This window comes from Aplysia californica, unplaced genomic scaffold, assembly GCF_000002075.1.
Source record: "Aplysia californica isolate F4 #8 unplaced genomic scaffold, AplCal3.0 scaffold00119, whole genome shotgun sequence".
NCBI lineage: Eukaryota > Metazoa > Mollusca > Gastropoda > Aplysiida > Aplysiidae > Aplysia > Aplysia californica.
The window spans coordinates 245,781-260,048 of NW_004797389.1; the positions used below are offsets into that span (position 1 = coordinate 245,781).

Genomic DNA, 14,268 nt, shown 5'->3' on the forward strand with positions numbered 1-14,268 from the left:
GGCCATTGAAGTCACCCATACAAATGTTTTTTTCGTAGCTGGCTGCTTGCAGATCAGACAAGTCGCATGTTGTCTGTGGGGGGCTGTAAACATTGCAAAGTGTGTACTTCCTACCAGTGTGCCATATGGTGGCCTTCTGGATATCTGTCGGTTGGGCAGATGATAAGTGTATGACATCTCCCTGAACATCGTTTCGCAGGTAAGTGACTACACCGCGGCACCCTGTGCATGTGCAGGCATAACTGGTGTATCCTGTGAGGTTCAGTTCCGTACCTTTGTGTAGGGTTTCTTGAAGGAGGGCAACATGAATCTGCCTGTCCTTCAGTACTTTGAGGAGTTCTGTTTTCTTGTTCCTCAAACCACAGATGTTGAGTTGCAAGAGGTACAATAGGCTATAACTTATGTCTTAATATACCAGCAGACTACCAGAAGAAAAAAAGTTCATTCAAAAAGAAATAATGATAATTTTCTTGTTTATGACGGCCCAGTTGACATCAAAATTGATGGAAAGCCAGAACATGCATCCAGATTATGATTTTTTAAATGTTTACATGGCTGTTACACAACGTAAAGATGACAAAGCAGTGTGCTTTATCAGCGGATGAAATCTCCTAAATTGACCTGTGCATTATTTGCTTGGGAATACAGGACAGATATATATATAACAAACATAATTTTCTAAGCAAATGATCCATTTTGAAATGGGCTGCGAGTTTTGAAAAATTTTGGTCCGTAGAATAAGAATTTTAATTTTAAGTCCTGAGAAACATACAAAATATATAGGCATCCTGTAAAAACAACTCACTCCTGAAAAAGTTCAGGTTGTCTGTTATTCATTGAACTATGACCCTGACCAATACCTCATCATCCTATCAAAGTTCCGGAGAAGCTTAGCTAGAGCTTTTTGTCGGGGAAGAAGTATGACAGAACCAGCACTTCCAGCGAGATGGGGCTGCTACTTGCGCGGCATGCAACGCCAAAACTCTCCTGCACTGGATTAGCGACCATTTTGGTTCATTACAGTCAGTTTCACTGAGTACAACCGTGCCTCAAACGACCCAGACCTGAGTCCACATGGACTTTGACCTTTGGGGGGTCTTGGAAGGGCAAAGTGTAAGGGAAAAACCTTCTAAAGTATGCAAAACTGGAAAGAAACAATCAAGTAGGGTACAAGTGAGATTACCCCTTGAATCAGTGTCACCGAGTTATTGTCAATTTCTCTCAGTGTTTGAGAATGTGCCTTACTCAAAATAAGAGGCATCTGAAACACATCTTGTAACTGTTTATGGGCGTCATATTTTATTATAACATAATAAATCCGCCTTGATTGATTTTCCACATTTCTGCAAACTTTAGTATTTGTGCCCTTCTTCGTGTTAAGGTAACTCCCAGTACCAAGTGCCATACTGTGTGGAACTTGATGTCAAGAATGAGTTAAGAGATTACAAATGTAAACTAAGCTTGTCCCAAATTTGGCTGTTAATGAGAAAATATTAAAATCATATTTTTGTATTTTGCAGCTTTTACAACTGGGAAACAGCCACCTCAACCTCGAACCCAACTCCCAACTATCAAGTGATAGCAGAAAATGCATCTGGCTTACTCTTCAAGAACAAACGAGACAGGAAAATTATCAATGTCGACCCAAAGGTAGGAAATAGAAATTTAGCCTGCATTGTTCAAACTTTTGCATGATCTTTATTATTCATTTATTTTATTAGTGCTTTTATTTTCTCTTCCTCCTTTCTTTCAATGATAAGGGGACAGTGCAATCTTTAGCTTCTTTATGTTAATTCAATCAATTTCCTTGCAGTTTTTCCCCCCCAAAACTTCAGCTGCTCAAAGAATGATAACCCCTTACTGACTCAAAAAGTTGCTGGCAAAAAAAGCAATAATTATATTGCCCTTTGGCATGCAGGGAAAAGCTGAGGTGCCTGTGTTCATGAGACAATACAAATTGTCCCATTTACTCAGTCAGCAGCTCAATACTCTTTGAGCTCAGTTGGTAATATACTGGGCCAGGTGGGAGATTTTGGTTTGAATCCTTAGTAGTGAGGTCCTACCCTATTTAGTTTTCATGGCTGTGTACAGATATGGCTCAGTCCTATTAGAGAATTATATAAATTACAGCAGAGGTTTTACCTCTTTTATTATAACCTCAGACCGTTGAAAAAGATGTAAACTCTATGGACCCAAGCAGCAATGTAAACTCTATCCCAAGCAACAAAGACTATGGCCAAATTAGCTTATGGAGTGCCCTTGGTAACAGTGATCCTATGGTCAGTTGTCAGACTTTCTATTTTAAGGTCAAGGCTTCGATATCTTGCAGTAGGAAAACTGGTGATCCAATAAGGCACCAAGGTGAGGTCCAGTAAGGGCTACATTCCTAATTCTCTTAGGAACTGGTCATCTAAGCTTTACTGCTAAAAAAACTGTATTACCCTCACACCATATACATCTGTAAGATACTCTCAAATGAGCGTCAGGAATGATTAATTTTAGATGCTAATAATTTTATAGCATCAAAGAGACTGAGGAAGGTCCTATATTTTATTAAGAATCCAATCCCTACATCATTAATGCTTCACTTGTTACCAGCCTTAAATGACCTTCATAATGTTAATGTGCTTTTTTTTTTTAGCTTCAGTAAACAAAGTACACAGATTCTTACATTGTATTGTTCTTTGCTATTTCTCACAGGCTCCCAATCCAGGTGACAACTCAGAGCGGCATGTGATCAACACAAATAAGTACATTCAAGTTGTCATTTATGACCACATCAACCGCAGAAAAACATAGAACATTTTCAGATTTGACTTACATTGTTGTACAGAGGCTAATTATCCTCCAACTTAACAGAGGCAGAAAAGGCAGAGAAGATAGTTCATAAAGTATTTCAATCTTTGGGCATGTGCCATTGTTTTCTGAGTTTAACTAAAAGCAGAAGTCTCATGATGGAATCATATTTTCCGAGTTGCATAGGCTATAACTCAGATTGCATAGTTTCATGATTGGGCATGTTGACTACCCGTGATGTCCAACTAGACAAAAGCACCATCAGAGATGTCAGTTTTATATATGAACAAAGGCAGACCGAACTCATCAACACTTCATTTTTTTAAATTACCACCATTATCAGATTAGTCGTGCTTGTTTTTAGTGGACTTCACTATAAGGCCTATGTACATCCAAAGGGAAGGGGGGAGGCAGAGAGAGAGAGAGAGAGAGAGAGAGAGAGAGAGAGAGAGAGAGAGAGAGAGAGAGACAAAGAAGGCAGAAGGGAGGGAGGATAGGAGAAGTAGATGGGTGGTGGATTAAAATGTGTTACAACGCAATGGAATCAGGCGCTCGTCAATTTTTATGCATATTATTACCCATCTATCTTCGACAGAAGTGGAGATATTTTAGACTGAAGGAGGTGGAGGTACCAGGTGTCAGAGGAAAATTAGCAAGAAAATGGTCGCCAAAGTTTGGTGACTTCCAAAGCTAGAGAATCTATGGAAACTGTAAATTTATTACATTTCATTTTTAGCGCCTTTAATCAATGTTTTTCAGTAAAATTCCACACAGGATTTTTGTTAAAAATGAACATAAAAAGTATTGAGGAAAAAAACCCAAATATATGATTTAAAAAATGCCAAAGCGGGAAGAAAAATGCTGTTTTCTTCTAATTCATTATTTTGACGGGGGCCTGGTTTCACCGCAATGCCTCACAAATATTCAAACAGGAAATGAACAGATAGCCAAAAAAGGAAGAGGAAAAGGCTGCGAGTTTCATGAAGCTTGATGTAAACACAATGTGTGATACCTTGTAAATGTGCACTTTGTCTCTTCCATATGTAATGTTCAATATTTGCTGACTTTTCAAGTGATATGCATGCATGTTTATGTACATGAGTGATGTTTATGAAACAATGAATAAAGGGAAATATACAAAGCATATGGTTTATTCTTTTTATTATTAAGATTCCAGGAATATAAATAACAACCCTCAACAAAGCACAAAGGATACATTGGATATTAATAAGAAATCTCCCACAGATCGCGACCTCAGTGCTTTCTTGTCTTATCTCCATTTTTGTTTGTTTGTTTTTGTAAGTGTTTTACGGCGCTCACAACTGCATAAGGTCATATGAGCACACGGGACACATTAAACTTTTTCAGTTGGTAGGAAATTTTGAATTTTGCCCTGGTGGCGGCCGAAGCCTACTCTTATCGATTTTAGACCACCAAAGGGATTTTTAACGTGCGCAACTTGCACACGGGCCCTCCGAGATTTTTCGCCCTTGTCCGAGAAGGCTAGGTGTAGATCTTTCCTACCAGAAGATCAGGGGTGTGGCTGAAAGACAGCAGTAAGAAGAAGTCAAGGAGTAGCAGTAGAAAGGCTGCAGAAAGAATCAGGAGCCCAGAGGAGGGGGGCAAAGGAGATGAAGGAGTGGGGGCAGAAAGAGGAGACGAAAGCAGACGACAGAGCATTGCTAGAGAGCAGGAAAGGAGGCGAAAGGAGACAAATTTAGAGAAGAACATTTTTCGGTCACTACCCGGATTCGAACCTGGGACCTTTGAATGAGAGGCCAACACCTTAACCTCTAGGCCACGAGAGCCCCCTCTCCATTTTTAATAAGAGTGAAAACAGTTCATAACGAAGAGTGAGCTTAAGAAGAAGTCACATTTTCACAGTTTAAAAAAATGGAGATGCAATAAGAAAGCATAGAGGTCGCGAATTATTGCAAATGTGTCAACCTACAATCTTCAAATTACAAATACAATGAAAAATCATGTAAAGTCACAGAGAGTCATGTGAGTGCTATTATCCACAGAGTGTTACATTTCCTTGAGCTGTTTGTTAACAAAATGGTTGAGTATTTTACACTGGACAAAAATATCAGATCTTAACCTCTTAAAGAATAACATAATTATAAAGGTATCAGATTTTTGCAAAATTAATTATTCGATGCAAGCACCTCTTATTTACCTGTTCACATATAGGAGACAACACAAAATGTCACAGCAACGATGATAGCTCACAGCAACTTCTTTCTGCAGAACAAATTAGACTTCACTACAACCATAACCATGATACTTAAAATTGTTCTCATATAGGTCTTTTACGCCTCCCTGAACACATTTAATTCAGATCACTTAGGAGGTGAGCTTCTACCCAGCCTGTTTGTGTCAAGGCCAACCTGGACAAAGAGGGAAAAAAACGTCCCAGCAGAAAGGCTGAGGTACTCAATTACAATCATTACCTCACTTTAAACAAACTCAGGTATTCTGCATGAAATGGCAAAGGGCTCTACCACAATACTGTAACACTTTACCTCTAGGGTCATAATGAGGTCAGGGAGAATATTTGATGAGACATCCAAAAGTATTTGAGGGTGGGTTTAAGGGGGAACATCATGAAAACTGGTCTTCCTGATGTAGAGACAATAACAGATTAAGACTTCACACACTTGCTGTTGTTTGGAAAAAAGTATGGAAAGGTGCATCTGTATAACGTAATTATACAGTCAAACCTGCTATTACGACTACCTGCCCAAGAACATCTGTACAAAAGACCACTTCCCACTTATCCCCTTGCTTTTTTTCTGTATTACAATGACACAGTCCACTATCTATCACTTTTTTTTTTTCCTTGACAGTACGTGGTTATCTTGGTCAGGTTCGACTGTATACATATGTCCATGAGTACCACAACCCAGAACCAAACATTTCAGGCAGGGTTAAAAGAGCTATTAGCATAACAGTAAGACTTTAATATGGACGGTAATAGTCATATACCAGGGGTGTCCGAAATAAGGTTAAGTTTTCCTTGTGTCTGAAAAGATCAAAGGAAACTCTCTTGCCCGTTTTAATACAGTGCAAGTTCACAAAGATGGTTTGGCGACCATAATCATCCACACACTTTAAACAAAAGACATGCATGGAGTCTCATGACCCGGTTCATACACGACATAACAAATTTTCAGTAAAAGCTCGCATAGGTTCCTTTGAAACTTTCATCTTTCTTTGTGGTCTTTTGGCCAATTTGACGTCCTTTCTAGTATAGGGATATGTATTCAAAAAAGACATAAAAAGGCAGCTAACATCATGAGTAAAAAAACAACAACCCTGTACATAAAATGGGTGTAGGTTTTAGCAAAATAATATTTCAAATTTAATTTAATACAAAAATGTCATTATTCAGAACATTATAAAGTGGTCACTAGTAAAAGTCAACAAAACTGATAATACTAATATTAATGGAAAAGTACTGGTAATCAAACATATGAACTTGGGGCAAAGATTTAAAAAAAACTGAAAATTAATCAGTCAAGCAAATAATTTTTGCATTTTTATTTTAAAAATCTTTCTATCTTGTTCATAGCATAATGTATTGTGAAGTTTCTCAGCGGCTAGCAGATGTCATCAAGTCATATGTGGCGATATCGAGACAGTCCAATTTCATACCACACTGATTGTCTGGGGAGAAACTCATTACACTTACTTTACACAAAAGAAAAAGAATTTCTTTGAATTTTTGTAACAATTGCTTTGGAGCACACTGCAGTAAACTTTCTACTTAAGAAATCAAATTTATTGCCAGTAAAACTACAGTGTGGCCCATAACACAAAACTAACGCATCAGCTTTGCCAACCACATACATTTTCGTCACTAGTAGACAAAATAATAATAATTTGCACATTTGAAATATGAATAAAATTGTTCAATTGTCATGGCTCTTTTTCAGAAACAGAAAATACAGTGGCATGTATTCACAACAATGCTTAGAAGTCAATCAGCTTTTCTGCCCCGAAACAGAAATATTTAAATCCAATCCAAATTACATCTAGAATGAATGATAAAGTCAATTCAAACATACCACGATACACAGGCACAAGAAATGATTTCGTTGTCTTATCAATCTTATCATATTTATTCCAAAAGGCTCATTGTTGTAGCCAAAAAAGGTTACAATACACCTGCATTCTCTGCTTCAAATGAAGTGACACAGTGTGCAAGTGACGTCATCATAGATCGACTAATAACAAATGTTTCACCCCTCAACCCAGCCTGAGTGAACATAGAATTCTGCTAAAAAACTGAGACAAAATTTGATGACCCAGACTCATCCACTGGAAACCTCACATCTTTACAGACACCCAAAAGTACTTCACTGTCAGGGGAAACACAAACACTGTAGAATTACATTCCTAATTGGTTGCTCTTTCATATTCATGTCCAAACTAAGGCATGCTTTTGTAATCACAGTAACTAAGCTTAAGAAATTTCAAAATTGCCGCACATGAAGCGTGTGTCAAGATGGAAAAAGTATATAAGGTTTCAACCTTCACACAAAAAAGCATCCCCAAAAAGCTTCTTTTTTTTTCCCATCAAATCAAAATCGGTGACACCAAACAGAAGGGAACAAAAGTTGTAAAAAAGAAATTTTCCCTTCCTTGAAACACTGACATGTTTCAAATACCTAAACGCACACAACTTCCATTACAAATTTTGAACATATGGCTGTCATTTCCCATCCTTTTTATATAATTCTGTTAATCTATACAAAATAAAAATCATAATATTCTTCCAGCACCTGAAGAATGAGAGTATTTAGAATATAATTATAAAAATAAGATTTCACTGCAGGCAAACAACAAAAGAAAAAAAAAAGACTTTTTGCCAAAACAGCTTCAGATCTTTAGGGAAGAGAATACATGTTTGTTACATAAGGCTACTAACATTAATTTAGTCCCAGCAAGTGCTCACTCAAGCAGTTTTTAAATACTCAAGTGCTCTGGTTATTACTTGAGGATTTGCTTTTTTCAGCCAGTAAAAGCTTTCTTTGTCTCCTTTCTATCCAACCATCATAGAAATATTTATATTTTTGTATGCTGTTTTTCCCATTGCTATTATATTTGTTTTGTATTATTGTTATTATTAATCATATTAGGAGCAGCATAATTAACAGTTCAAATCAAACAAAGATCGAAGGATTCAAAATTAGTATAAATATACATATAACAGAGGAAAGAAAATGTGGTAAAAATTAGTTTCATTAACAAACAATACATTGAGCCTGTGCTCAGGATGTGAGTACTCAAGTACTCACTTGAATATTTTATGATTACTCTGACTCGAGTCCAAAAAGCTGGGTCCACATACCCCTACTTGGCAGGATGCTCCTAAAAAACAAGCAAAAAAACCCCAACAAATCTCAGACGTTTTTAACTTTGAAAGCAAAATTTCAGAAAGTAATTTTTAACAAAGCAGTAATTTCTTTGAAGAAACCAATTACTGGAGCTACTACATTCAATATACAGCACAGAGATTCTCTGAGAGTTTCAGCACAAAAAGACATAAACAACAGGAAAAGATCAACTGGCAACAAAATTTTCTTTCATCATTAAATTTAGTGGACGTGGGTTGACTCTAACCCTTTAGTCTTGAAATCTCACAAGAAGAAAAAACATTTCAAGGCATGAAATCAATCTGTATTACACATTTAACAAAACCTTATTCAGATAAAAAAAACGAGGTAAATTGTAAATTAAAAACATACCAAAAAAATAAATAAATAAATGGAAGATTTTCGTCAAAGAGAAAACCTTGCGTACAAAAAAGAGTCAAGTTCTAAAGTGTATGAGATCACAAGGGCTGATTCACTTCACAGGGTTCCCACTCATTAAAGGAAAAAAAAAATTCTAGTTTTCTCCTGGATTTAGTAACTATTTTCAAGGTGATTTCTTAAATTTAAGATGACAGAGCAATGAAAAGTAAATGAAACATAGGCACAAAAAGAGACTTTTAGGCCATCTTAGAAGAGGAAAATCTTAAAAAGAAAAAAAGAAGTGGCGGTGGGTATGTTATTGGCAGTCAGACTGACTTTTATCCTTATAAAACAAAAACAAAATAAACCGATGGGATGCACCACACGCCTTTGATCCTGATTGTGTATCTCTATACAACATGCCATTGGCCTTGGCTGATTATCTTTTATTTTAAGTTTCAAACTTCCGATTCTTTTTTCCCCAAATTCTCTGATTCAACTAGGTCATCTCTCAAATACCAAAAATACAGGAATTTTTAACATCTTGTCCAACCAACAAATGTTTGCCATACTCCTGGCTTTGGCGCAGCTATTGTTTTTCTAACTTGTCTAAGAGCAAAGTGACACTGAGCGACTACAAAGGCTCTGTGCACAGAGGACATTTTAAGTTCGACAGCTGCAGGTTACGTAGTGATATACACTGCCCGAGTCCAATTGGTTTTTTTCCTTATATTATGCCAGGAACGTGGGGATGGGTTGGGGTAGCTGAATGGCAAACATTTTCTTTTCAAATCAGGATAAGGGTTACAATATTTGAGTAAAAGTTGTTTTAAAAATCATAATGAATCTGCCGAATTTGTTATGATGAATTTCTTGGTTTTCCCCCTATTTATTTTTGGTTTCTTCTATGTTCATAGTGTTTCCTGGACGGGGAAAGTTGAAAATGAAATTCCTGGCTTTTTCCCATTTTCCCTGTTGAAGGGGAACCCTGAGTAGACATCGACCCAATTGAGTAAAGCTTCTATCCACTGAATAATATCACTACAATGATAGGGACTTTAGTTTACCCACACAATATATTTAAAATCATTTTATAAAGTGAAAGAAGGACTACTTGGTAATGCATTGAGTATATTTTCTCACTTCACCAGCTGAAAAATTGGATGCCAACCATGCTGAGCCAATTTACAGAGACTGGCAGAGCTGAATCCAGTAAACAATTCCACCGTTAGACCTCACTTTGTGGACCGACATTCTAAAATGAACGCCATTATGCAGAAATATCTTTTACATATCTCGAAAGAGTGCCATCAGAAGGAATTCACCCAAAAAGAAAAAATAAACTTCTTTAAAAAGGCTGTTTTTCTTAACAGAATGGCACATGATGAAGCAAAAGTATAAAATAGCTTTACCGATTCAAGTTCATCACAGATTAGAAACTGTTCAAAGAAAGGCATGACATTGCATAGTCTTCACTGGTTCAAATAACTGCCACCAACAAAAAAGAGAGCATGTTCTTATGGTGAATATAATACTTTGAACCACAAAAATAAATCAATCAACATTACACAGTTCACACCAATAGTCAGTATGCGAAGACAAAGGGCAGTCACTCCTATGAAATAAGAACCAAAGACGACAACTTGCCTACATAACAGGATTTAGAACAAACGCATAATAACAATCAATATACTCTCATGAGACCACTAAACACAACACCATATTAAGTGTACTTTAATGACAAAACCCAAATACAGTCTGGCACAGATAGCTGAAATACGTTTTAGATTGACTTATGTGTTTGACACATTCATAATTTAGGTGAACCGATAAATCGCAAAACTTAAGAAAATCAAAGGGAGTAAGCATGATGGTACAATTGTCAGAAAATAACCCACTGTAATACATTTACTGTTGCAGATTTGCCACACACATCTTTTTGAGTGATGCTACATCTCCCTTGGAACCTATCCAAATTTCTGTTGCATATGAAGTTCCTTTGCAATTTCGTATGCTTTTAAAATCAGGATGGGATCAAAGACAGAAATATGACATTGAAACAATACCAACTCACATGTTCTCAAATTTGACAAAGTGCACTTGCTTTCTCGGGGGTATTTGACATGTAATTCTGATGTTTTAGATTTTTATCTCGATTTTTTTTAAACATGGAGAACATTGATTTGAAGATACCTAATGTCTTATAAATTTCTGTCTTAATGCAGGACAGGGGAGCCTGCTGGGCTCATGTAATCAGATACTCTTACTGATGATGGGTGGGTTGTTTTCCATCAGGCACACAGGGTGATTGGAACTTGAATAGAATCAATCTGAGAGGGTTTTTCAAGATGGGATGTTCGACAAATATGTACTGGTGTTTGAGAAAACGGTGTTGACATTTTAAAAAAACATGGTGGTTGAGTCGGGAAATGGCATATTACATGAGCTATCAGTGATTTCAAGTTTTGAGTGTTCATGTTATCTGTGCTCGACTGTACTATCTTATATTCAATGCAGTAATTGCTATAATATTATACATACATTTCAAAACTGGAAAATTAAAGGATATTCATACAATAAATGGATAAGAATTTCTAAGACCTAAAAGCATGTACGGTCAAAATACCGTCATATTACTATAAAAATACTGATTTATGCATCTAGTTTAAACATTATTATGATTAACAATGTGCCAGAATCTGGACAATAAAGATTTATCTCCTCTTATCATACCTCATAACTCATTGCAAAAGACCATGAGTGCCAGCACACAAATATGTAAAAATCAAAATCATTCAACATTTTCTTGAATCTTGATCAAAATCAATATCTCTTTGAGGATTTCCAATAAAAAATTTTTTAATGGATTCATAAAAAAACAAAGAAATAACACATGTTACAATTTTACAAGTGATATCAAAAAGAGCTTTTTCCATGAAAACTGACAGTACCCAGTACACTTTGCAAACACACAAATAAAACCATATTTTGTTCACAATACATGTAGAAATACAATAGGGTCCTGAAGCAAACTAAATACTGTATTTGGAGGCAAAAAAAAGAAAGCTAAATTCACCAATGCTGTTGCCCCCGAAGGCCTGAATGAAGACAGCATGATTTTATCCTCTAGACATACTCATGGTCAAGCAGTCGCCTCTTGTCCTCTCTCGTAGATTGTCTCCCACCACTTATAAAAGGCAACTAAAAAAGAGGGAAAAAAATTATATATTATTTTTGTACAACCCACAATCCCATGCTAATACATATATATATGTGAGGCAGCGTGGTGGAATCAGGCTCTCGTCAAAATAATCAAAGTGACGAAACTTGCATTTTTCCGCAGGTTTGTAAATTTTCTTCAAATTTTTGTTTTATTGGCTTAACACCTTTCATGCCCATTAAAGAATTAATTTCTGTGTGGATTTTTCTGAAAAACGTTGATAAAGGCACAAAAAATGTAAATTTTCAGTTATCACAGACTCTTAAGCTAAGGAAATAACTAATCTTTGGCGGCCATTTTCTCATTAATTTTACCTCTGAAAACAAGTGACCCCCACCTCCTTTTGCAAATATCTTTTCTTGTATTCAAGGTTAAGGGATATTTTTTTCCACCAAATAAAGACAAGTGAACAAGCTTTAAGCTGATACCAATAACTTTACATGCCCAAAAATTGACGAGAGCCTGATTCCACCACGCTGCCTCACATATACATATATCACTTGCACTTTTTACAAAAAATACAAAAGTCACACTTTTCAGATACTCAAAAACAATTTCATTCACACATGCAAAACAGATGATAGGTCATTTTTCTTAGTTTCATTAACCCTGTCAGACCGTATTCCGGTACACCGGGAATACTCAAAACATCAACTATGCCGGATTACCGTTTGACCGGTAATTGGGAGGCCGCATCATAAAATCACGTCATATTTAAAAATAGCCAGCGAATCAGCTCTAAACTCAGCATTTAGAGCGAGAATTGATCATTGCAAAAGGTAGACTCCATGATGTTGGACTGTAGTCTTGTTTGTCTTCTAAATTTTGAATTTTTATCGTCATGAAGAGACGTGCTGATGAACCAAGCACTTCGACAGGAAAGACGGCTAGGTCTCAACTGTTTACCAAATAAGAAATGCTTGAAGACCTATCCGATTATGAAGGAGACCTTGATCATGACTTCGAGAGCAGTGGTTGTAGTAGATATCTAGTGATGAATCCATGGACTTGGACGATAGTAGTGATGATGAACCACATGCGTTTCTGCCCACTTTTGATCAGGACGCCAGGTATAGGGGGAAGTTAGGTTCAGGGGGTTAGGTCTGACAGGGTTAAACAAGAACTTACCGGTCCATATAGACAGGAAAATGAAAATTTGAATAAAGTGTAAAGCTGATTTTGAAAGAGGAAGCTTTTCAAATGTTGTTATCAGTCCAGGAAAAAGTTGGCTTTCACCACTGAACCTAGTTCCACTTACAGACATCCAGTTTGAGATTCAATGCAGAGCAGCACATCAACACAATATAAGATATTTAGTGCAGGGAAAAAATGCCTTATTGGAATCCTGTGCTTGAAGAGCTGTGGCTACAGAAGAGAAGGTCAACAAGAGCATGGCATAGGGCGAGGAAGTCACACAAGGTATCAGACGAGGAGAAGATTACTCTCAGAGAGCGGATGAAAAGAGAAGGGCGGCTTTTCAGGGAAAGTGCAAATGAGGCCAAACAGGAACTGTGGGAGCAGTATGTGACCGAGGTGTCATCAGGGAAGGCACTACACAGGTTCTGGAAATTGCACAGAAAAATGAAGGGATTACAGACTGACTTGGCTCTCTGTCTGTTAAAGATGAGAACGATAGGCTACTGGAGAAAGATGAAGCAAAAGGCTGAGCTTTCCTTGAGAGATACATCAGGCAGACTCATCAAGGCAACATGGAGGAGCTTGCTAACATCGGGGCAATTATGAAAACTGCTGTGCCAGAGGTGCTATATGGAGAGAGTGTCACAATACAGGAAGTGAAACGGGTCATAAGCGAAACAAAGGATAGTGCAGCAGGGTATGATGGGATGAGATACAGCTATTTTAACGACGCAGATGAACATCTGCAGGGCATGGTGGAGGACTTCAACGAGTCTGGCCAAAGGCAAGATCCAAGAGAAGTGGCTACACAGCTACCTCATGCCTCTTCCTAAACCAGGCAGGGACCACCCCAACATCAAGGGATACAGAATCATCATCATGTAGAACATTTATGGAAAGATCCTGGAAAAGAATATGGCCAAAAGGCTGGTAAATTACCTAGAGAGGAAAACGCTCCTTCCAGACGAGGTTTTGTGGAGTACATTGGGAACAAACAGGTTCATAGCATGTCAGGGGCCATAGAAAGAATAACTTCAAGCATGAAAATGGATATTGAGGCCCTAACAAGAGCACCTGGCTGGCTTCAAAATACCGGACCAAGAACTACCCATCTCATTATCGTCACAGACCCCCAGAGCATCCTGCGAAAGGGTTGCTTCAGAGTGAATGGATCAACCCAATATAACACTCATCACTTAGAGCCATCACGTGGATATTCTGTCCTGGAAACTCTGGATTGAAGGGCAATGAGGAGGCTGATAGGCTGGCGGGCAGTGCCGTGGTTGATGGTAAAGTGAAATTTGACAAAGGAAAAGTGCTGAAGACCCTGGAGGAAAAGTTGCGGGATGAGGAAGACAGGGAAACAGCAGAACA

At 37.4% G+C, this 14,268-nt stretch overlaps 2 protein-coding genes across 9 annotated transcripts in view; one reads left to right on the plus strand and one right to left on the minus strand.

The window, feature by feature from the left end:
- LOC101851490 (cilia- and flagella-associated protein 299) overlaps window positions 1-3,269 on the plus strand; it is a 13,395-nt gene extending 10,126 nt beyond the window's left edge. Inside the window, exons 5-6 of the mRNA XM_005096001.3 lie at window positions 1,521-1,650; window positions 2,701-3,269. Of these exons, the coding sequence (XP_005096058.1) occupies window positions 1,521-1,650; window positions 2,701-2,799 (229 nt within the window). The 3' untranslated portion in view covers window positions 2,800-3,269. The remainder of the gene's footprint in view (window positions 1-1,520; window positions 1,651-2,700) is intronic.
- Window positions 3,270-5,625: 2,356 nt separating this feature from the next.
- The window catches only part of LOC101851725 (uncharacterized protein DDB_G0290685), a 34,558-nt gene continuing 25,915 nt past the window's right edge, over window positions 5,626-14,268 (minus strand). For all 8 annotated transcript variants that reach the window (XM_035969141.1, XM_035969140.1, XM_035969139.1 and 5 more), the window contains one exon: window positions 5,626-11,738. In XM_035969141.1, the coding sequence (XP_035825034.1) occupies window positions 11,664-11,738 (75 nt within the window). In that variant the 3' untranslated portion in view covers window positions 5,626-11,663. The remainder of the gene's footprint in view (window positions 11,739-14,268) is intronic.